This window comes from Protomyctophum bolini, assembly GCF_963924005.1.
Source record: "Protomyctophum bolini genome assembly, chromosome: 17".
In the NCBI taxonomy this organism is placed as follows: domain Eukaryota; kingdom Metazoa; phylum Chordata; class Actinopteri; order Myctophiformes; family Myctophidae; genus Protomyctophum; species Protomyctophum bolini.
Window position 1 is genome coordinate 14,580,010 of NC_137878.1, and position 24,271 is coordinate 14,604,280.

The 24,271-nt window shown below is 44.3% G+C and overlaps 1 protein-coding gene across 2 annotated transcripts in view; it reads right to left on the bottom strand.

Annotated features, from left to right (window-relative positions):
• The window catches only part of LOC308332224 (hepatic leukemia factor-like), a 42,087-nt gene that overhangs the window by 13,055 nt on the left and 4,761 nt on the right, over positions 1 to 24,271 (bottom strand). Inside the window, exons 2-4 of one of the 2 annotated variants that reach the window (XM_080787980.1) lie at positions 19,362 to 19,648; positions 17,290 to 17,358; positions 16,928 to 17,102 (exon numbers count right to left, since the gene is read on the bottom strand). In XM_080787980.1, coding sequence (XP_080644106.1) covers positions 16,928 to 17,102; positions 17,290 to 17,358; positions 19,362 to 19,648 — 531 coding nt within the window. The remainder of the gene's footprint in view (positions 1 to 16,927; positions 17,103 to 17,289; positions 17,359 to 19,361; positions 19,649 to 24,271) is intronic. The other variant, XM_080787981.1, reaches the window with a different exon arrangement.

The window sequence follows — 24,271 nt, forward strand, 5'->3', positions numbered from 1 at the left end:
TGCACTTGAGTGAACAATAATGGATAGAATTCCATTCCCTTCTTATGTAATAACATAATGGTGTAATACGTAAGTACAGTGTTGCACACATATTCTTCTACTGTATATGTTACAAATATACCTGCAGACAGCCACTGTCTATGCTGCTGCCGGGGGGCAGGAAAATGCCTCATTATATATTTAATACATCATCCATAAACATAAATCAACTGAATGCTATAAATTAATGACAGAACCATAGAACATTCTTTACTCCTGTGCTCTATTATAGCGGTTCTCAAACGTAGTTTTTCATGTCAAGCACCCACAAATCAAGATGTATATTTGGCTAGAGCTACAGGGAGGTCCTCCCCCTCTTTGCAACTGCCGGTCCGGCATCGGTACTAACAGTGCTAGCAGTAATGGTAGCAGTTGTACTAGTGGTGCTAGCGGTAATAGCAGTTGTACTCAGTGCTAGCAGTAATGGTAGCAACAGGTGTACTAATAGTGACAACACTAGCCGTAATGGTAGCAGTTATAGCAACAGCACTAACAGTGCAGTTCTAGTGGTAATGGTAGCAGTGCAGTTCTAGCGGTAATGTTAGCAGTTGTACTGATACTGACTAGCAGTGCTAGCCCGGGGGGGTTGCCAACAGTCCCTTTAAATACAGAATCATCCCTTATTTTGGAAACTAAAAGTCGTGTCCCTTATTGAACCGATTTAAATAGGTTTGTTATTTTGGGGAATTAACCAATGACATGCTGGGAAATAAGGGTCCAGGTGTCCCTTATTTGAATGTCAGGTATATAGGCATTACAACTGTAGCTATCAGTAATGTAGTGGCAGTAGGTAGGCTAGTGTGGCCCCCAGCATTGACACAATAGCCATACAGGCTTTCAGAACGAGACACCATCAGATAGCCAGCCACACCTGCTGCAGCAGCATTGACATTACACCAATGGCCTTCTTCTTACTGTACACAGGGAGGGCCATGTCTGACAAGGAAAATGAATTGGCCTCAGAGGATGTTTAAGTGCCACAGGGCAGCTGTTTGTTCCTATATCACATTCCTTTTCCCCCCCGACACACAAAACACAGTGTTACATAAAAAAAACACACACACACACACACACACACACACACACACACACACACACACACACACACACACACACACACACACACACACACACACACACACACACACACACACACACACACACACACACACACACACACACACACACACACACACACACACACACACACACACACACACACACACACACACACACACACACACACACACACACACACACACACACACACACAGGCACTCCCCTCTCTCTCTACCTTCAACGTAAACACAGGGTGGGTAAACACATGGGAGGTCCGAGGGAGCAGGAGGAGGATCGAGGGAGGGAGGCCTCCCTCGTCCTTGTCGGGTGGAAACCCTGTATGTCCAACACTGTTACATTTCCCCCCTCCCCCCCCAAAGAAAGGGGGAAAAAACTTTACCACTTTAAACAAAAAATAGCAAGAAAAATAGCAGATCTGCAAGCTCACACCACGTCACAGTGCCACTTTAGTCAGTAGGGCATCTGCCATTAATTAAAGAGGAAAATAAGAGTTGAAATATGGAAATACAATAAGGTTTTTGCACAACAGCAACGATATCAAACCCTTTCCTGTCCCTCCGTGAAGGGGGCACATCCATCTTCCACTCTTTTAGTGCAAACAAGCCGGTAATCGCGGCTTGGCTACCACTGAGCACACTCCTCTGCAGCACACGTGCACATAGTAAGACACACACACACACACACGTGGGGCAGAAACCTCTTATCTCCATATTCAAACTTTGTGTTTTTTTCATAAATTAACACCTACTGGATCATACAGCGCCACGCAAAAGCCTCAAAAGTAGCAGCAACTTTTAGAATGCTGAGGTTTTCACCCGACATGCTGCCGTATATAGTAGTGTGCTCACTGGATGTTTCTGTATTCATAATCTAAATCTGGAAAGTAAATATGTCAAATAACTGTAATTGCAAAAAGAGTAAAGAATATACTTAGTTACTTTCCACCACTGTGGGTGGATGGATGGATGGATGGATGGGGAGGGAGAGAGAGGTCAGCGCTCCCACCATTACAGGGTGTCTCTCTCTCTCTCTCTCTCTCTCTCTCTCTCTCTCTCTCTCTCTCTCTTTGTTTACCCCCTTCCCCCAACCTATCTGGTTATTTATTGTTTCTCTTTTCTCTCTCAACTCTATCTTCTTCCAGCTCTCTGCTTCCGTTATCCCCCTCTCTCTCTCTCTCTCTCTCTCTCAGCTTCTATCTCTCTCTTCCCATCTCAGTCATGATCTGCTAACTCTCGCTCTATTTTTCCCCTCCTCATTTTATTAATCTAACAGAGACTAGCCCCCTCTCTCTCCTCGTGTTAACCACTTCATCCTCATTTTATAATCTAACAGAGACTAGCCCCCTCTCTCTCCTCGTGTTAACCACTTCATCCTCATTTTATAATCTAACAGAGACTAGCCCCCTCTCTCTCCTCGTGTTAACCACTTCAACCCCAGCATCCGTATTGTATTTTATTAATCTAACAGAGACTAGCCCCCTCTCTCTCCTCGTGTTAACCACTTCAACCACAGCATCCGTATTGTATTTTATTAATCTAACAGAGACTAGCCCCCTCTCTCTCCTCGTGTTAACCACTTCAACCACAGCATCCGTATTGTATTTTATTAATCTAACAGAGACTAGCCCCCTCTCTCTCCTCGTGTTAACCACTTCAACCACAGCATCCGTATTGTATTTTATTAATCTAACAGAGACTAGCCCCCTCTCTCTCCTCGTGTTAACCACTTCATCCTCATTTTATTAATCTAACAGAGACTAGCCCCCTCTCTCTCCTCGTGTTAACCACTTCATCCTCATTTTATAATCTAACAGAGACTAGCCCCCTCTCTCTCCTCGTGTTAACCACTTCAACCACAGCATCCGTATTGTATTTTATTAATCTAACAGAGACTAGCCCCCCTCTCTCTCCTCGTGTTAACCACTTCAACCACAGCATCCGTATTGTATTTTATTAATCTAACAGAGACTAGCCCCCCTCTCTCTCCTCGTGTTAACCACTTCAACCCCAGCATCCGTATTGTATTTTATTAATCTAACAGAGACTAGCCCCCTCTCTCTCCTCGTGTTAACCACTTCAACCACAGCATCCGTATTGTATTTTATTAATCTAACAGAGACTAGCCCCCTCTCTCTCCTCGTGTTAACCACTTCAACCACAGCATCCGTATTGTATTTTATTAATCTAACAGAGACTAGCCCCCTCTCTCTCCTCGTGTTAACCACTTCAACCACAGCATCCGTATTGTATTTTATTAATCTAACAGAGACTAGCCCCCTCTCTCTCCTCGTGTTAACCACTTCAACCACAGCATCCGTATTGTATTTTATTAATCTAACAGAGACTAGCCCCCTCTCTCTCCTCGTGTTAACCACTTCAACCACAGCATCCGTATTGTATTTTATTAATCTAACAGAGACTAGCCCCCTCTCTCTCCTCGTGTTAACCACTTCATCCTCATTTTATTAATCTAACAGAGACTAGCCCCCTCTCTCTCCTCGTGTTAACCACTTCATCCTCATTTTATAATCTAACAGAGACTAGCCCCCTCTCTCTCCTCGTGTTAACCACTTCAACCACAGCATCCGTATTGTATTTTATTAATCTAACAGAGACTAGCCCCCCTCTCTCTCCTCGTGTTAACCACTTCAACCACAGCATCCGTATTGTATTTTATTAATCTAACAGAGACTAGCCCCCTCTCTCTCCTCGTGTTAACCACTTCAACCACAGCATCCGTATTGTATTTTATTAATCTAACAGAGACTAGCCCCCTCTCTCTCCTCGTGTTAACCACTTCAACCACAGCATCCGTATTGTATTTTATTAATCTAACAGAGACTAGCCCCCTCTCTCTCCTCGTGTTAACCACTTCATCCTCATTTTATTAATCTAACAGAGACTAGCCCCCTCTCTCTCCTCGTGTTAACCACTTCATCCTCATTTTATAATCTAACAGAGACTAGCCCCCTCTCTCTCCTCGTGTTAACCACTTCAACCACAGCATCCGTATTGTATTTTATTAATCTAACAGAGACTAGCCCCCCTCTCTCTCCTCGTGTTAACCACTTCAACCACAGCATCCGTATTGTATTTTATTAATCTAACAGAGACTAGCCCCCTCTCTCTCCTCGTGTTAACCACTTCAACCACAGCATCCGTATTGTATTTTATTAATCTAACAGAGACTAGCCCCCCTCTCTCTCCTCGTGTTAACCACTTCAACCCCAGCATCCGTATTGTATTTTATTAATCTAACAGAGACTAGCCCCCTCTCTCTCCTCGTGTTAACCACTTCAACCACAGCATCCGTATTGTATTTTATTAATCTAACAGAGACTAGCCCCCTCTCTCTCCTCGTGTTAACCACTTCAACCCCAGCATCCGTATTGTATTTTATTAATCTAACAGAGACTAGCCCCCTCTCTCTCCTCGTGTTAACCACTTCAACCACAGCATCCGTATTGTATTTTATTAATCTAACAGAGACTAGCCCCCCTCTCTCTCCTCGTGTTAACCACTTCAACCACAGCATCCGTATTGTATTTTATTAATCTAACAGAGACTAGCCCCCCTCTCTCTCCTCGTGTTAACCACTTCAACCCCAGCATCCGTATTGTATTTTATTAATCTAACAGAGACTAGCCCCCTCTCTCTCCTCCTGTTAACCACTTCAACCCCAGCATCCGTATTGTATTTTATTAATCTAACAGAGACTAGCCCCCTCTCTCTCCTCGTGTTAACCACTTCAACCACAGCATCCGTATTGTATTTTATTAATCTAACAGAGACTAGCCCCCCTCTCTCTCCTCGTGTTAACCACTTCAACCACAGCATCCGTATTGTATTTTATTAATCTAACAGAGACTAGCCCCCCTCTCTCTCCTCGTGTTAACCACTTCAACCACAGCATCCGTATTGTATTTTATTAATCTAACAGAGACTAGCCCCCCTCTCTCTCCTCGTGTTAACCACTTCAACCCCAGCATCCGTATTGTATTTTATTAATCTAACAGAGACTAGCCCCCCTCTCTCTCCTCGTGTTAACCACTTCAACCCCAGCATCCGTATTGTATTTTATTAATCTAACAGAGACTAGCCCCCCTCTCTCTCCTCGTGTTAACCACTTCAACCACAGCATCCGTATTGTATTTTATTAATCTAACAGAGACTAGCCCCCCTCTCTCTCCTCGTGTTAACCACTTCAACCCCAGCATCCGTATTGTATTTTATTAATCTAACAGAGACTAGCCCCCCTCTCTCTCCTCGTGTTAACCACTTCAACCCCAGCATCCGTATTGTATTTTATTAATCTAACAGAGACTAGCCCCCCTCTCTCTCCTCGTGTTAACCACTTCAACCACAGCATCCGTATTGTATTTTATTAATCTAACAGAGACTAGCCCCCCTCTCTCTCCTCGTGTTAACCACTTCAACCCCAGCATCCGTATTGTATTTTATTAATCTAACAGAGACTAGCCCCCCTCTCTCTCCTCGTGTTAACCACTTCAACCACAGCATCCGTATTGTATTTTATTAATCTAACAGAGACTAGCCCCCCTCTCTCTCCTCGTGTTAACCACTTCAACCCCAGCATCCGTATTGTATTTTATTAATCTAACAGAGACTAGCCCCCTCTCTCTCCTCGTGTTAACCACTTCAACCCCAGCATCCGTATTGTATTTTATTAATCTAACAGAGACTAGCCCCCTCTCTCTCCTCGTGTTAACCACTTCAACCCCAGCATCCGTATTGTATTTTATTAATCTAACAGAGACTAGCCCCCTCTCTCTCTCCTCGTGTTAACCACTTCAACCCCAGCATCCGTATTGTATTTTATTAATCTAACAGAGACTAGCCCCCTCTCTCTCCTCGTGTTAACCACTTCAACCCCATCATCCGTATTGTATTTTATTAATCTAACAGAGACTAGCCCCCTCTCTCTCCTCGTGTTAACCACTTCAACCCCATCATCCGTATTGTATTTTATTAATCTAACAGAGACTAGCCCCCTCTCTCTCCTCGTGTTAACCACTTCAACCCCATCATCCGTATTGTATTTTATTAATCTAACAGAGACTAGCCCCCCTCTCTCTCCTCGTGTTAACCACTTCAACCACAGCATCCGTATTGTATTTTATTAATCTAACAGAGACTAGCCCCCTCTCTCTCCTCGTGTTAACCACTTCAACCACAGCATCCGTATTGTATTTTATTAATCTAACAGAGACTAGCCCCCCTCTCTCTCCTCGTGTTAACCACTTCAACCCCAGCATCCGTATTGTATTTTATTAATCTAACAGAGACTAGCCCCCCTCTCTCTCCTCGTGTTAACCACTTCAACCCCAGCATCCGTATTGTATTTTATTAATCTAACAGAGACTACCCCCCTCTCTCTCCTCGTGTTAACCACTTCAACCCCAGCATCCGTATTGTATTTTATTAATCTAACAGAGACTAGCCCCCCTCTCTCTCCTCGTGTTAACCACTTCAACCCCAGCATCCGTATTGTATTTTATTAATCTAACAGAGACTACCCCCCTCTCTCTCCTCGTGTTAACCACTTCAACCCCAGCATCCGTATTGTATTTTATTAATCTAACAGAGACTAGCCCCCTCTCTCTCCTCGTGTTAACCACTTCAACCCCAGCATCCGTATTGTATTTTATTAATCTAACAGAGACTACCCCCCTCTCTCTCCTCGTGTTAACCACTTCAACCCCAGCATCCGTATTGTATTTATTAATCTAACAGAGACTAGCCCCCTCTCTCTCCTCGTGTTAACCACTTCAACCCCAGCATCCGTATTGTATTTTATTAATCTAACAGAGACTAGCCCCCTCTCTCTCCTCGTGTTAACCACTTCAACCCCAGCATCCGTATTGTATTTTATTAATCTAACAGAGACTAGCCCCCCTCTCTCTCCTCGTGTTAACCACTTCAACCCCAGCATCCGTATTGTATTTTATTAATCTAACAGAGACTAGCCCCCTCTCTCTCCTCGTGTTAACCCCTTCAACCCCAGCATCCGTATTGTATTTTATTAATCTAACAGAGACTAGCCCCCTCTCTCTCCTCGTGTTAACCACTTCAACCCCAGCATCCGTATTGTATTTTATTAATCTAACAGAGACTAGCCCCCTCTCTCTCCTCGTGTTAACCACTTCAACCCCAGCATCCGTATTGTATTTTATTAATCTAACAGAGACTAGCCCCCTCTCTCTCCTCGTGTTAACCACTTCAACCCAGCATCCGTATTGTATTTTATTAATCTAACAGAGACTAGCCCCCTCTCTCTCCTCGTGTTAACCACTTCAACCCCAGCATCCGTATTGTATTTTATTAATCTAACAGAGACTACCCCCCTCTCTCTCCTCGTGTTAACCACTTCAACCCCAGCATCCGTATTGTATTTTATTAATCTAACAGAGACTAGCCCCCCTCTCTCTCCTCGTGTTAACCACTTCAACCCCAGCATCCGTATTGTATTTTATTAATCTAACAGAGACTAGCCCCCTCTCTCTCCTCGTGTTAACCACTTCAACCCAGCATCCGTATTGTATTTTATTAATCTAACAGAGACTAGCCCCCTCTCTCTCCTCGTGTTAACCACTTCAACCCCAGCATCCGTATTGTATTTTATTAATCTAACAGAGACTAGCCCCCCTCTCTCTCCTCGTGTTAACCACTTCAACCCCAGCATCCGTATTGTATTTTATTAATCTAACAGAGACTAGCCCCCTCTCTCTCCTCGTGTTAACCCCTTCAACCCCAGCATCCGTATTGTATTTTATTAATCTAACAGAGACTAGCCCCCTCTCTCTCCTCGTGTTAACCCCTTCAACCCCAGCATCCGTATTGTATTTTATTAATCTAACAGAGACTAGCCCCCCTCTCTCTCCTCGTGTTAACCCCTTCAACCACAGCATCCGTATTGTATTTTATTAATCTAACAGAGACTAGCCCCCCTCTCTCTCCTCGTGTTAACCCCTTCAACCACAGCATCCGTATTGTATTTTATTAATCTAACAGAGACTAGCCCCCTCTCTCTCCTCGTGTTAACCCCTTCAACCACAGCATCCGTATTGTATTTTATTAATCTAACAGAGACTAGCCCCCTCTCTCTCCTCGTGTTAACCCCTTCAACCACAGCATCCGTATTGTATTTTATTAATCTAACAGAGACTAGCCCCCTCTCTCTCTCCTCGTGTTAACCCCTTCAACCACAGCATCCGTATTGTATTTTATTAATCTAACAGAGACTAGCCCCCCTCTCTCTCCTCGTGTTAACCCCTTCAACCACAGCATCCGTATTGTATTTTATTAATCTAACAGAGACTAGCCCCCCTCTCTCTCCTCGTGTTAACCCCTTCAACCACAGCATCCGTATTGTATTTTATTAATCTAACAGAGACTAGCCCCCTCTCTCTCTCCTCGTGTTAACCCCTTCAACCACAGCATCCGTATTGTATTTTATTAATCTAACAGAGACTAGCCCCCTCTCTCTCCTCGTGTTAACCACTTCAACCCCAGCATCCGTATTGTATTTTATTAATCTAACAGAGACTAGCCCCCCTCTCTCTCCTCGTGTTAACCCCTTCAACCACAGCATCCGTATTGTATTTTATAATCTAACAGAGACTAGCCCCCTCTCTCTCTCCTCGTGTTAACCCCTTCAACCACAGCATCCGTATTGTATTTTATTAATCTAACAGAGACTAGCCCCCTCTCTCTCCTCGTGTTAACCACTTCAACCCCAGCATCCGTATTGTATTTTATTAATCTAACAGAGACTAGCCCCCTCTCTCTCCTCGTGTTAACCACTTCAACCCCAGCATCCGTATTGTATTTTATTAATCTAACAGAGACTAGCCCCCTCTCTCTCCTCGTGTTAACCACTTCAACCCCAGCATCCGTATTGTATTTTATTAATCTAACAGAGACTAGCCCCCTCTCTCTCCTCGTGTTAACCCCTTCAACCACAGCATCCGTATTGTATTTTATTAATCTAACAGAGACTAGCCCCCCTCTCTCTCCTCGTGTTAACCACTTCAACCCCAGCATCCGTATTGTATTTTATTAATCTAACAGAGACTAGCCCCCTCTCTCTCCTCGTGTTAACCCCTTCAACCACAGCATCCGTATTGTATTTTATTAATCTAACAGAGACTAGCCCCCTCTCTCTCCTCGTGTTAACCACTTCAACCACAGCATCCGTATTGTATTTTATTAATCTAACAGAGACTAGCCCCCTCTCTCTCCTCGTGTTAACCCCTTCAACCACAGCATCCGTATTGTATTTTATTAATCTAACAGAGACTAGCCCCCTCTCTCTCCTCGTGTTAACCCCTTCAACCACAGCATCCGTATTGTATTTTATTAATCTAACAGAGACTAGCCCCCCTCTCTCTCCTCGTGTTAACCCCTTCAACCACAGCATCCGTATTGTATTTTATTAATCTAACAGAGACTAGCCCCCTCTCTCTCCTCGTGTTAACCCCTTCAACCACAGCATCCGTATTGTATTTTATTAATCTAACAGAGACTAGCCCCCCTCTCTCTCCTCGTGTTAACCACTTCAACCACAGCATCCGTATTGTATTTTATTAATCTAACAGAGACTAGCCCCCTCTCTCTCCTCGTGTTAACCACTTCAACCACAGCATCCGTATTGTATTTTATTAATCTAACAGAGACTAGCCCCCTCTCTCTCCTCGTGTTAACCCCTTCAACCACAGCATCCGTATTGTATTTTATTAATCTAACAGAGACTAGCCCCCTCTCTCATCCGTATTGTGGGGAAAGCTTTTGCAGAAAGTAGCAGATCGACATGCTCACAACACGTTGCACGTCGTCGGCATTTTTTAGTGGTGCAACCACTCCAAGGAACAGCAATGTCCGTGTTCAACCGTGTGTTTGTTCATGTGTTCATGTGACTATGAGCACCAGTACCAATGAGTACCAAAAGTGGTGAAACAGAGAGAGAGATAGTGGTGCACTGTTGCCTGCTAATGAGAGAGGGGGGAGGGGGGGGGGGATTTGCACCACTCAGTTCTTTCTTTACCCCACAATAACAGAAAACAGAAAATACACTTAATACTTACACAGAATATTCTAATGGCCCGTGGAGTTTGCAGATCGGCTATTTTGGCATTTTGACAATTCTGACGAATCTAGAGATTTCCGCCTATAAGGACATGAACCAAAATGCTTGGTTTAAAGTGGCCATATCCTTCTCTTTGCTCTCTCCCTGTATACCAAACCATTGTTTAAATCATTGGGTTTTACAAGTTAAATGAACACCGATTTGTTTTAAATTATTATTACAGCAATTACACTCACAGATTCACAGATCCGTAAGCGTCCATTTTGGACCCCTGGTGGTGCCCCCGACCAGGCAATGGGAAACGGTGGTTTCTATCTACGGCTGATTCTCTCTCTCTCTCTCTCTCTCTCTCTCTCTAACTCCCTCCCCCCCACGCTGTTCATATCGCCTGGGTCACGGTGGAGACCTCATACGTACAAAACTAGTGGTATGTTTAAGTGGGACGTTAATTTACGAAGAATACAAGCCCACCAAAAGTTAAAATACAGAGATAAGAGGTTTCTGCCCGACAGCAACGATACAGGGCTTTCCTAGTAATCTTCAACGTTTCCTCTCGCTTCCTCCCCTCCTCCTCTCTCCAGAAACTCACTCCTCCCCTTAACTCTCTCTCTCTCTCTCTCTCTGCCCCCCGCCCCTCCCCTCTCTGTTCTCCTCGCTCCATAGCTCTCTGCAGCGGCACGTGATGTCGCTCCTGCACATGGCTCGATCGTGTGAGCGAGGGAGGGAGAGAGACACAGAGACACAGGCGAGAGAGAGAGAGAGAGAGAGAGCAGGGATATTTCAAAACATGCAAAAAGAACACTCCCCTTCTAGCAATCTCTCTCTCTCTCTCTCTCTCTCTCTCTCTCTCTCTCTCCCCCTCCTCCTCCCTGTCTGTGCAGTGTATCAGGACTGCAAAGTCAGTGTCTAGTTTAACTCCTTGCTGACTCGCAGTTTTGCATCTCATCATCCTCTGCCACCACCACAGAATATTTAATGCTACTAAACCAGTTCATCCAGTGGTTTTCAAACCTGTTTCATATCGAGGTCCGTTAATTATTTGCCATTTGAGCCACAGAACACCATTTGATGAGAATTAGCCTTGCGGACCCAGAACAACATTACATTTTGTTATCATTGGATAAGATTTTGCTGTATTGCTGTTGATACCATACTGTAGGTAAATGATGATCAAAATAACAATTATTCTACATTATTCAATTGTGTGGATTTCTAAAATAAATTAAATAAATAATGCTGATTTTTAACAAAAAAATAACTCTAAGTCTAAAATGAAACCAAATGAACCCGGGTGTGCAGTGATCTATAAGGGTCAATTTGGTTACCAACTCTCCATCATTTAGCTGGGGACCACCTGGAAGCCCCTCAAGGACCACTGGTGGTCCCCGGACCACTGTTTGAGAACCACTGTACTGTATGTACTCAGTAAACTGGGCTCTTTTTCCCCGCCTCAAGCGCCGTGAGCTTGTAGATTGACTATTTATTTGGGAAAATGCATCTCCTCCCCCCAGAACAGGGGCGCGAGGGGTTAACACGAGGCGAATCTAATTTCTAATCGCACCACACATTTCACCTCGCCTCACATCGCTTGGTGGCTGCTCGTGGACGAGTGCTAATGTGTGCATGTGAGTGTTATTTATGGCAGCGGATCTGAGGCAGCGGGGCCATGCGTTCATTTGCATGTTTCAGCAAAATCGCACGCACTCTGGATTTCCTGCATGTTTGAAATTTGCACGCACGCACACAACGAGTTCCACCTGTGTCCTCCGCCTGACTGCGTAATGCACGCGCTGCACTGTCGCTGCATGCGACGCCAATGTTTTGATTTGTTTCTTTTGCTGCCTGCACGCTTGTCGACAGGTGAAACAATGAGATTTAGGGCGCATTCACACCAGGACTGTTTGGTTTAAAAACGTTTAAAACGGACCATGGTCCGCTTACCCCTTTGGTTCGGCTGGTGTGAACGTGCATACAAACACTGGTGCGGATCAAAGAAACGAACCATGGTCTGCCTATAACTCTCCTGCATTAACCACTCAAAAACATCTTATAGCAGAAAAGAAACCATCCAATTCTCAGGTGAGAGAAGTTGATACATTATTAATCTATCAAGAACAGATTCCGAGCTGCGCTGCTGAATCTGTCGGCCGGGGCACTCAGAACGCGTGTACATTGTTGACAGAGGGAATGAAAACATGGGCGCCCCACAGGAAGAGGAGTGCTGAGGGCGGACTGAACGGGCCAACATCCTGTTATCCAGGCAAATTCAAAGGAAACAAACAGCAGAGGCCGCTGTTTTTCCTATTCTTTGCCAATGGGTTTTCAGATTGATGTATTATAACAAATGAATTACATTGGATACTGTAGTTTAGATCAGTGGTTCTCAACCTTTTTGTGGTCCAAGGCCCACTTCTTTAAAGCTGACCACGGGCTGTTAAGTGGTCAGATGGGTGGACAGGCCGTGTGCATGTAATGATCCATCGACTGATTTCCTCGCTTGGATCAATGGAACTAATGCAGTATAATACTTTAAATTACTATTCATCTGTGTCACGATGAAAACACATTTTGCGACGTTTAAAAAAACAAAAACATGCAGTTGTAAATCATTATTCTTTTCTATACCGTCTCTGTCGGGTTGAAATGTCCAAAACATGGTCATGCAACTTCAAATAGTTCACACCGTGTTTCGACCTTGTAGATCTGCTACTTTTGGGAAACGATATTCATTAAAAGTTAGTTAGAGTTTTGGCAATTATTTAGATAAGCCCCCTCGGCACCATTGATTGTTGAGTCAATCAAGCTTTTTCGTCAATCTGCGGGTCAGAGAGTTCATCTGGTCTGGATCAGTAGTTATCAGCGCCACAGATTAGAGGCGATATGCGAGGCATGCAAATGCAGGTATCTACACAGTAAAATCCTCAGGGTCCATTTAACTCAGAGAGGATACAATGTGGATCCGGAAAAAAGGTGCGTTTACCTCAGTGCCTTCTCAGGCTTCACACTGTGCATTATGTATTGGTGTGGTACTGACCGCATGTCTGTCAGCAGCAAATCGCTGCTGTCGCTGGGCAGAAACCTCTTATCACCATATTTGTGTTTTTTCGTAAATTAACACCCCACTGGATCCTACTACAGCGTCAAAAGCATCCAAAGTAGCAGATCTACAAGCTTGAAACGTTGACACGTTCTGAGCTTGTAGATCTGCCACTTTTGCTATTTTTTAAACCATGAAAAGTTTTAGACAGATGAGGTTTCCACCCGACAGAAACGATATGATCGAGTCAGGCATTATCGTATTAGCTGTGATTCTACCGATTAACTTATAATCAGGAAGCACAGTTTTATTTTTTTATATATATCTCAACAAACAGATTAAAAACGCACACAGCGTGTAAAATAAAGCAGGTGCGTGGACGGATACTCACAGTGGATTTATTTATTCAGTGGACGCGTGAGTGGATACGTGCTATTTTTAAAAACTAAGTCCCATTGACCTGCACTTCTATTTTAGCCTCTCATGTTTCTAACAGGATCTGTTGTTGTTGCACTCTTTCTCTCATTTATATCTGTGACAGTATATCTATAGGCAATAGTACCATGCCAGTCAGTTGTACATGCAATTTCAGTCATTTCTTTGTGACTGACTGACTGACCTCTCTGTCTGTCTGTCTGTCTGTCTGTCTGTCTGTCTGTCTGTCTGTCTGTCTCTGTCTGTCTGTCTGTCTCACCTCTGAGCGTCAGTTATTCAGGCTGATGCTAGCAATGGTAATATTTGTAGTTAAAACTCTACAGCTACCGAAACACTGCAGCCGCATTTCTGGCTGGATGCATGCATCACGTTCAGCTGGCCTTCGTCACGTGTTTAGAATTCAGAATAGCGCACATACTCACGCACGCACACACACGCACTTTTGGCAAGGCATACAAACAGCACATGCACCAGAGCACACACACGGTTGTGCAAATGCATTCAAACACAGACACTCTCAGAGACCAACATACTCGCGCTCGCACACATGCATGTATAGCCTACATAATTGCATGCAAGCATTCACACAGACTGTACATACTGAACATACACAAACATGCATGCACAGTCATCTACTGAGTAGCATGACACACACACACACACACACACACACACACACACACACACACACGCAAATACACACTTGCACAAGTGCACAGGCATACACTAATGCATGCATCGATATACAGACATGCGCACAAACAACTCCTTGCATGCATGTGCAAATAAAAGCATACAGACTGACATAACGGTGTGTGCGCATGTACACACAAGACACCAAAGAACTGCATGCACAGTGCGCACATAGGTATGCATGCATCTAAGTGCACACATACGTACGTCTGCACAAACGCATACAAATCCTCACAAAAACAGATTAGCTTCCATGCAAATTTGCACACACGCACGCATGCACAGACGGGTTTGTATTACATTAACATTTAAGATGGTGATTTAATGGATGCATACAAATATATACTATTTTCGGTGTGCTGTTGCACACAGTAGCCTACACTTAAAACCCATATGGTTGACCGGAGTTCCCCAGGGCTCTGCACTCTTTTCCGTTTCTGTTTATATTTTGATTATCGAGATAATATCGTAAATCGCAATTACTTTTGCCACAATAATCATGACATTTGTTTTTCACACACCCCCCCCCCCCCCCCCTTTCCACCTTATTTTCCCTCCATGAAGCAGAGCAGCACAGAGAACTATGTGAGCGTGTCTCACATTTTGCAAACAGCACAGTGTCGCCACTCTCCAGCTGTTCAGCTGGCCAGGCAGGCAGGCAGGCAGGCAGTGGGCTGCCACTTTCTTCACGGCGTAAAAAAAAGCCCTAATTTATGCTGCGTCGCACGGCGGCGTCACGCAGCCCTGCAGGAAAATAGCCGAGCTACAAGCTCACAACGTGTCATTGACATGGCACGTTATACGAGCACGTTACGGCTGTAAAACTGGATCGCCGTTTATGATTCACAATAAGAAAAGAACACACAGGGGAGAGAAAAAAATACACAATGTTCCAGTAGAGATTCTTAGAATCCTAAAAATGGACTGCTCCTATCGAGTTATACCTTTGTGTGGAACGTGTCCCTTCCCTGTATAGTCTATATGTATCTCTCTCTCTCTCTCTCTCTCTCTCTCTCGTGTAAAACAGCATCTTTGTAACAGCGGTTCGACAAATTCATTTTACACATCTTTTCTCTTTTTTACTCCTCCTGTTAAACATAACTCTGAAATTAGCCATGGTGTCACGTTGGAATTCTGTGATGCCAAACACATTGGTTTAAAATGGAACCCACGCTATCAGAGCTAGCATGAGGATTTTACTGTTCCACTGTAAATCTCAGAAATGATCGGCCTCTTTCAATCATCTTCACGTGTACATTTCATGCATGATTACGGCGTTTCTTATCAGGAGCAAAGGTGGCTGTGGCTGAATCTGAGGACTTTTTGATACAGCAGTGGTTCTCAATGTGGGTTTCCGGGGACTCCCTGGGAGGTCCTTGAATGGGTTCATTCTAACCACTTCCTTAACCCCATTTTATACTTCAGCTATTCAGAAATAACCTTTTGAACCTTTGATACGAACAACAGTTCTACAATGATTACAAATCTGGGGAGAGTAGCCTGTTATCTGAGGCAATGCATTGCATTTTTATAGCACTTTTCCAAGTGCTCAAAGCACTTTACAATGGTTCATTCATTCATACATTGGGAGGTGAAGCGGGGAACAGTCGACACCAGCGTCCTCACTTCCCACATCTACACACCAATGGTGGCACGCTCAAACCGACTAACTCATTGGAGGCAATGTAGGGTTCAGAGTCTTGCCCAAGGACATGTGGACAGGAAGAGCCAGGATTCGAACCGCCGACCCAGGGATCATTGGACGACCTGCTCTACCTCCTGAGTCACAGCCACCCACCCAATGACACTGGCATGGATGGTTTATATCTCAGTTAGTAAGAACGTTGCACACAGCACCACAACGGACAAACCAAACTGTCTCGATATATTCTGTACTTTGATTCTATAATTATTCATTTTTTATTCCCTTGATTTGTTGTATTATATATACAGTTTGTGTATTATTATTACTGCTATAATATCGGAGGTCTCCAGAACAAAATAATTGTACCCGTACAGATGATGTAACAATGAAGAACACTTGAACCGTGAAAACACAGACAGACACACTTCTATATATGAACGATAGCAGCATTGACAACCATTCAAAATACATCGGACATCTGGGACACAATTTGTCACCCCCATAACGTTTTGTTTGTAACGGAGATGAGCAGACTATTATGAAGCCATAATTAATTACCAGAGTCTAATTAACCATATATCCTATTGCACAGCTGGACTGTGCTACGTGCCGTGTTTGGTGCCACTGTTTACAGAACTCATCGTTTGTCAGCGTGGCTGCTCACATAAATTGTCCTTATCGTGGTCAGCAGGGCACTTAACTCTTACAATAGAAAAGAGCCATTTATTTTGTGAGGACCAGGAAGATTTGTCCTCACAATGTGTCATTTCTCAAAATCTACTATACTATACTATATACCGTATATATATATACAGTACACACCGTACGTGCACACGCACACACACACACACACACACACACACACACACACAGAGAGAGACCAGTTCACTCACCGCGTAGACACTCAGGCCCTCCCAGCATGCCTTGCTGCTGCGGTTGCACCACCGTCTCCAGTCCGATCAGGGAGGAGGACGAGGAGGAGGAGGAGATGGATGAAGAGGATGAGCAGGGAGGAGGGGAGGACGGAGGACACTGGGAGCTCTGGTTGGGCACCGCCGACTGGGAGCTCTGTGAGGAGGAGTGGGGGAAGAGGAGAGGAGGCGTTAGACCGGATTCATCTCAATGTGGGGTACCGGGGACCCCCACGGTAACCTCGAGGGGGCCCCCAGCAAGATGTGGAACAGCTTTGTTTTATCACCTATTTTATATACTTTTATGCTGAAATGTAATTTTGAAAATGGTTGAAAATATTTACCAACACAAATCGTCTCTTATGGGGGTCTCCGGCACAAAATCTTTCACGGGAGTAGACGTTTTTTAAGAACTGTTCCAGAAATACAAAATAAAATGAGTCAGGGGATTCTGTCAGGGAGGTGACTTTATTGTTGTTTATGATACTAAGTCATATTTTGATACATTTCTGGAGGAAATCTCATAAATTTTGCGGTGGTTCACGTAGCGTTGGAAACCACAGTAAGGAATCTCTGTCCCCACTGAAGCACACGTCACACTCAGCTCCGTCAAAAACATTCCAGAGATGTATTAAATTGTGTGACAGTTGTGATCAGTGAGTAATCATTCACTTTGGTTGATGGAACTAGTGAGAAGTGACAATGCACACACACAATGCACTGTCAATGCACTCAAAAAGAAAAAGTTCTAATGCAACACAACGTGACACTGATTATGTGCTCCAGTGGGGGGGAGGCTGCACGTGTAGAGAGAAGTAGTCTTTAGGTCATTTCTGCACCTGAGAATTATAGTTGATTAATAGGTGCCAGCCCTTTTTTTGGGGAATAAATTAGTACATTTTCACAGTCTAGTTGATGCTTCATAGCCATACTAATTTTGTCCTTTTTGAATGGGGGGAGGGTGGGGGGGACTGACTGACCCAGAGAGAGTGTTTTGTTGTGTTTTGTTTATGCCGGTCACTCTTGCTATTGGCTTGGATTTGTGGAGTGAGCCTGTGACTCAGTTATGGAGGCAGTGTCTCAAAGCCACTGGGGTACCTACCTACTGTACCTGCAGCAGCTACGATGCCTCGCTTCCCCCCATCTGTCCCTCTCAGTAAAGTAGCACAGTGGAACAGTGGAATACCTGTGGCGGTGTCAGGGACAGCAGCCAGCTCCCAAGTGTGAATGCGTGTAACAGTGCCAGTGTGACGACGTAAAAGAACCTCCAAACTCAAGTGATTAATAACAAAAACAAACGGCCCAAAAAAGAGGGAAAGGGGAGGGGTGTTCGTCCTGATTTAATTTCTACTCTCTCTCCAACAGTGGCGGGGACGGGGACGGATCTTGGACCTGTGCCAGACCGAGCAGTTGTATGACCAAACGTTATGTGCTTTTCGTTTATAGCAGCAGACTGTTAAACGAAGTGACTCTATTCCAAATAAAAAAGTAATTTCCTCCTAGATTTCCTCCGTCGTACATGTAGCCCCTACCCATCTACTCCCACACCACCCCACCCATCTCTGTCTCTTCAGTCCCCCCCCCCCCCTTCTCTCTCGTTGGCTTTGCTTTAATTCTCCTTTTAATTCTTGTCAGTCGGTGCCTGTGCTTTGGATAAGGTTCCTGTAATGAAGTGCCCTTGAGCAAGGTGCGGAACGTCCCGAACTGCTCCAGTGGAGCTGCCCGGTGGCCAACAGTTTAAAGGTCCTTTCAGTTGGGCAGCGATAAAGGCGGCTAGTAATTGATTTTCAATGAGAGCCGTGCGTATATTTTAGACGCAGAGAAGTTGAGGGGTGACAAGTTAACACAAGCGTAATTTTGTGGGCGTGGTCCCGTGAAATTGACTAGTCCTGGATTGTGTTAAGGTTGTTTTTTCTTTTACGCTACGCAAGTCTCACCCGCCATGAGCAGACCTGGGGCAGACCTGTCATTGATCCAGGCAACAACGTCTGCGTCACACACTCCCCGTCTGAAAAGGCCTCAAGACTGTGGTCGTACTGGTCAGCTCCCAGGTTTTAATGTGTGTGCCTGCATGTGTGATTGTGCAAGGTGTCGCTGAAAAAGAGCATTCATGCTCAGAGTCAGCATATCAACCCTAAAGGTTCTGCTTTACAAATCATCTCTGTGACTTGTCGGGTGGAAACCTCATTTGTCCAAAACTGTGACTTTTCAGCGTTCAAATTCAGAAATAGCAAAAGTAACGGATCTACAAGCTCAAAATGAGTTTCAAGCTTGTGGATCTGCTACTTTTGATCAAGTATAGGGCATTCATTTACAGATTAAAATAAATAAAACAAAACACAAAAAGTTTGAATACGGAGATAATAAGAGGTTTCTGCCCGGCAACAACAGCCAAATGGGAGTGTGTGGGACTCACCTGCGAGGGGATCTGGGCGGTGGTGGAGCTGGCGCTGGCGCTGTGCATGCCCATGCCGTTCTCTGTCAGGAACTCCTCCAGGTCCATGTACTGGAGCTGGAACAGGCCTCCGTCGCACGGCAGGGTCCTCTCCCAGAGCAGCGGGCCCAGGAAGGCCGACTGGGTGCCGGGGCGGAGCGGGCCCGTCGTCCCCGTGGCGCCCGGGGCCACCACCACGCCTCCGGCGGCCACGGGCACAGTGGCCGCTGTGGTGTCCTCGTCTGAGTCGTGGGTCTTAATGTCTTTGTCTGCACAGGGCAACATCAACCAGAAAATGGTCGTTCGTTTGTCCGCATGTGCAACAGTCAAACGTTGATTGTCAAAAGTTGTTTATTTGTCTGCATGGGAAATAATGAAACTAAATGGCTCGGCATACCACTCTCTCCCCGTCTCTTCGGGTCTTTGGTAAACAGAAAATACATTTCGAGGTGGGCTGCCAATTTCATCGAAGCTGACCCATTTGTCGAAGCTGACCCATTTGTCAGCTTCAATTTTGTCTGTACATTTTTGTTTTTGTTTAATCGCTTCAATGTCATGAGTTCTCTCTCCTGTTTGGATTAAACTGGTATCCCGACCTGAGAATATATTTTCTGTTTTCCTAAAGAGCTGGAGAGATGGGAAGGGAATACCCCAGTTGCTGAACAAGCACTCTAATAGTAATAGTGTACAAATGGATACATTCATACTATTTTTTTACTGAGCATAATAGTCTGCAGTTTTCTAACGGCACTGTGTGTACTCTGTATTTTGTGATATTTGTTGGTATTTTTTCATGTTGATGGGTTTGTTGGTATTTCATGTTGAATTGCCAGTGAACCAGCGAATAAGAGTATGAATCTCATGTACTTGACATTTATTTGTTCATCGCTACTAGCTAAAACCAAAAAGAGGCACTAATTGGACAGCATCTTTCCCCCGCTTTTAAATATTTCACGATGTATATATTTTGGGCACTTCAGCTGTACTGTTTTTTCCCCCCCTCTCTCTCTCTCTCTCTCTCTCTCTCTCTGATAATTTGTGTAATGAAAAGAGCATATTGAATGAACTGTGTAATGAATAATAAGGACCCAATTAAATAATAATTAAAAAAACTGACTGAAATGAATTCAGAAGTGAAGTTTTGAACCGACAGAGGAGAGGAAGTGAATTATAATACCGTCTATGTCTGGTGGAAACCTCATATGTGCAACTGCAAAACTTAAAATTCAAAAACAGCAAAGGTGTCAAGCTTGCGGATCTGCTACTTTTGATGTTTTCGTGTAACGCCGTAGTGTAATCAAGTAGGGCTTTTTTTTACAAAAAAATAACGCACACAAAAAGTTAAAATATGGAGATAAGAGGTTTCCGCCCAGAGATGAAATGTCACGGAGGACAGGATTATAAGGTAGAGAGAATAAAGGTAGGGATGATGATAGCAGTCCTATTAAAATGTTTGTAATTGAAACATTTTAAAGACCTTGAAAGAAGCATGGAATATATTATATTCCACATTTCTTTCAAGGTCTTTTGAAAATAGCATATCTACAAGCTCACAACGTGTAGCCAAGTGTATAGGGGTCCCGAGACCCCAACTTTGAAAACCACTGCTGTATGAGACAAGATGAGACACTACATCATTGGTTCTCAAAGTGGGGTACCCCCCAGGGGTTCTTTGGGCTCCACAGCTAAAGTAGTTAATGTAGCATCACAATCACTTTAACCACTTCATCTATTTATATGTTGGCTATTCAAACATAGCAGATGTACAAGCTCTCAGAATGGCACGAAGTGACAGCGTTTTTTGAAAATGATCAAAATACAAAACATTTTCAGATGGGGGTCAGCGGCCAAATACATTTCAAGTTGGGGGTCCTTGGCACGAGACGTATGAGACGGAGCAGAAAACACAGGAACAGATTCGAGGTCTCAACAGGCCCAACCCGAAGCAACCCCGAGGGATTGGATACCCGAGCACTGCTACCTGAACCCGATCATAATTACCGGTACATACAATATCTCGACCGACCAGTTAGCATAACCCGTTGGGTCCCGTCGAGCTTGGGCTGTATTTGAGAACTCTAAAAACAGATGTTGTGCGTGAGCCTGTCCATGCATGAGGAAACACGTGTTGACATCTGGAGAGGAGTCATGGCGGCTCAGCACCCTCCTCACACACACACACACACACACACACACACACACACACACCGGCAGGCACGCTGGCATGCACGCACAGACAGAGACAGACAGACAGCAGCCGGATACACCCTCCATTTCGTTCGTTGCTGTCGGGCAGAAACCTCTTATCTCCACATACCGCGTTACACAAAAGCATCAAATGTAACAAATCTGCTCGAAACTAAATAATTAAATTTGAATGCTACCTGAAAAGCGATGATATACAGAAGGCTGTTTTTTGTATGTGTGTTTTTATTGTGTTTCACTTTCTGGCATACATGTGAAACCTGACATATAACAGGTGGCCCGTTCTTAATAGCAACCTAGTCATGATTGACTGCCCCCTAAGCCAATGGTATAGTCTGAAACTCGTGTAGCCAATCACGTAGACGTAGTCATGATTGGCTGCCTCCTAAACCCTGCCCCGCACTGTGGAAGTGAGCGTTCCCTGGGAAAGCATCTCCTATTAATACAATATCAGCGCACCCTTCAAAAAAACGACAACAGCTGTGATTGAACCACGAACAGAACGTCGGAAAACGAACGCAAACAATGGCCGCGAGGTTGTGACACAGAAACATACACGTCGCACACAACAGGTCGCAGTTAACTATAGCGCCAGGCGGATGCGTGCACGTGACAATCGTGACATCGCCTTTGAGGTCGCCTCTCGCCCTCAGGCATCTTACTGGTAATAATAATATGGGTGGGGGGACGGCGCTTGCTTCACCTGACAAATATTGTCATCATTTCTTGTTTAACCTCATTTCCCTCTTTACCAGCAGTTACCACTGCCACTGGAGTAGTGTGGTCGTGGTGTTTACCTGGAGACAAAGCCCTCTCACTGTCTCACTAAAAACATCCCGGTCTACCACACCAAAACACAGCGAGGGGGCAGTGTGTTTCTGCGCCACCACAGACCACACAATGGCTGATAACTATTTTAACTGCTGGCATAGAGGGAAGTGATTGGTGAAAAAACATATATTTATCATGTTGATTTGTATGCCTGACTCCTGAGTAGTAATATAAATAATACAATAATAAAGTTCAACAAAAGTGAGGAGGATAGGACCACAATGGAAACTAGAACTGCACTCTGCCGAGTGCATACTTGCTTGTTGCACACTAGTAGGCCATAAATGGCCAACTATAGTGCGCAAGCAGAGCGCGCAAGTACTTCCGACCGCTGTAAACTGTCACATCTCAGTATCTCTGTGAAGGAACGTTTGAAATGTATAATCATTAGGTGTAACTATTTGCTACCTACCTACTTTTTTACAGAAAAATAAATCATTACATATAGAGTATGTAGTTGTAATTTGTTTAGCAGTATACTGTGGTTACTTGGTGCCAAAAAGTGACAGCCGTCTTTTTCAACCGTTTTTATGTGTATGCAAATCTGTGCCCGGTTTGCTGGGACCAGATTTGCATACACATAAAAATGGTTGAAAAAGACGGCTGTCACTTTGAAGAGACCGAGCGAAATTATTACTTGCGCGCTCTGCTTGCGCAAGTAACAAGTACCCCAGGATCGTTTTTGTGTTATCCTTTTAGTCTGTGAACTGTGCCTTGTGCTGTTAACATTTCTGACTAATAGTGGTGTTCAATCAATCAAAAAAGGTCAATCTGGCTGAGAGCGAGAAAGAGAGAGAGAGAGAGAGAGAGAGAGAGAGAGAGAGAGAGAGAGAGAGAGAGAGATTAAAGAAATAAATGATACACGAACTAGAAAAAGTGCCCTTCTGGGCACAGGTCTCCACCAGGAAGATAGGAGTGTGTGTGATGTTTGGCAAAATGTTTATGAGTAATATAAAAAAGTTTTTTTCTTTGTTGTTTTTTTTGCAACAATTGTCTTCATTTGGTTGAAGAAATGCAGAGCCAGATCACTGATAGCATCTCTGAGGATAGAATTCTGGATGAGCAGGAAATGTGCAGCATTATGTACAAAACGGGCCACTCCTGAAAACTTTGGAAGGAAATCTTAGCCAATCAGTGTAATCTGAGAAATCCAACAGACTCGTCTTGATCACTACAGAGATCATGTGTACCGATTTGCGTGAGATTTGGATGAAATCTATGCGACTAACATAAACAATGTGTTTTTCAGAAATCGGCCTCATGGTGGCGCTATAACTGGCAGATGTGGAGGGATGCAAGGAAAATGTTTTCCATGGCGTGTGCAGACATAAGTTGTATACAGATCGATGCAGTTATAGGTAAAAACAGGAATTGCCCTGTTATAGCACCACCGTGAGGCTGATTTTGGAAAAAGATTAGTGGCATGTCGTCGGCGGCCTAGTGGAAATGTGCTTGTATAAATTCACTGAAATTGCACAGTGTTTGTGATTTGTGGCATTTTGTTTGAAACGGACCAATCATGTGAGCTTTGGAAGCCAATCTTAGCCAATCAGGATGGAAGATGGGAAATGATCCGTGTTGATCACATGACTATGGAGATAGTGTATACCGAATTGTATGATGTATGGATAAAATGTGTACGAGTAATCTGCCTAATCTAAATCTGCCTCATGGTGGCGCTACAACAGGCCATAGAGGAATATTTGGGGCAGAGCTTCGTTGTTGGCATCCAGGGAGTGTGTACAAAGTTTAGCATGGATCGGGCCAACGGTGCCGGAGATTAGCTGGTAACGGACGGACAGAAGGACGGACGGACACACACACACACACACACACGGACGGACGGAGTGTAAAAC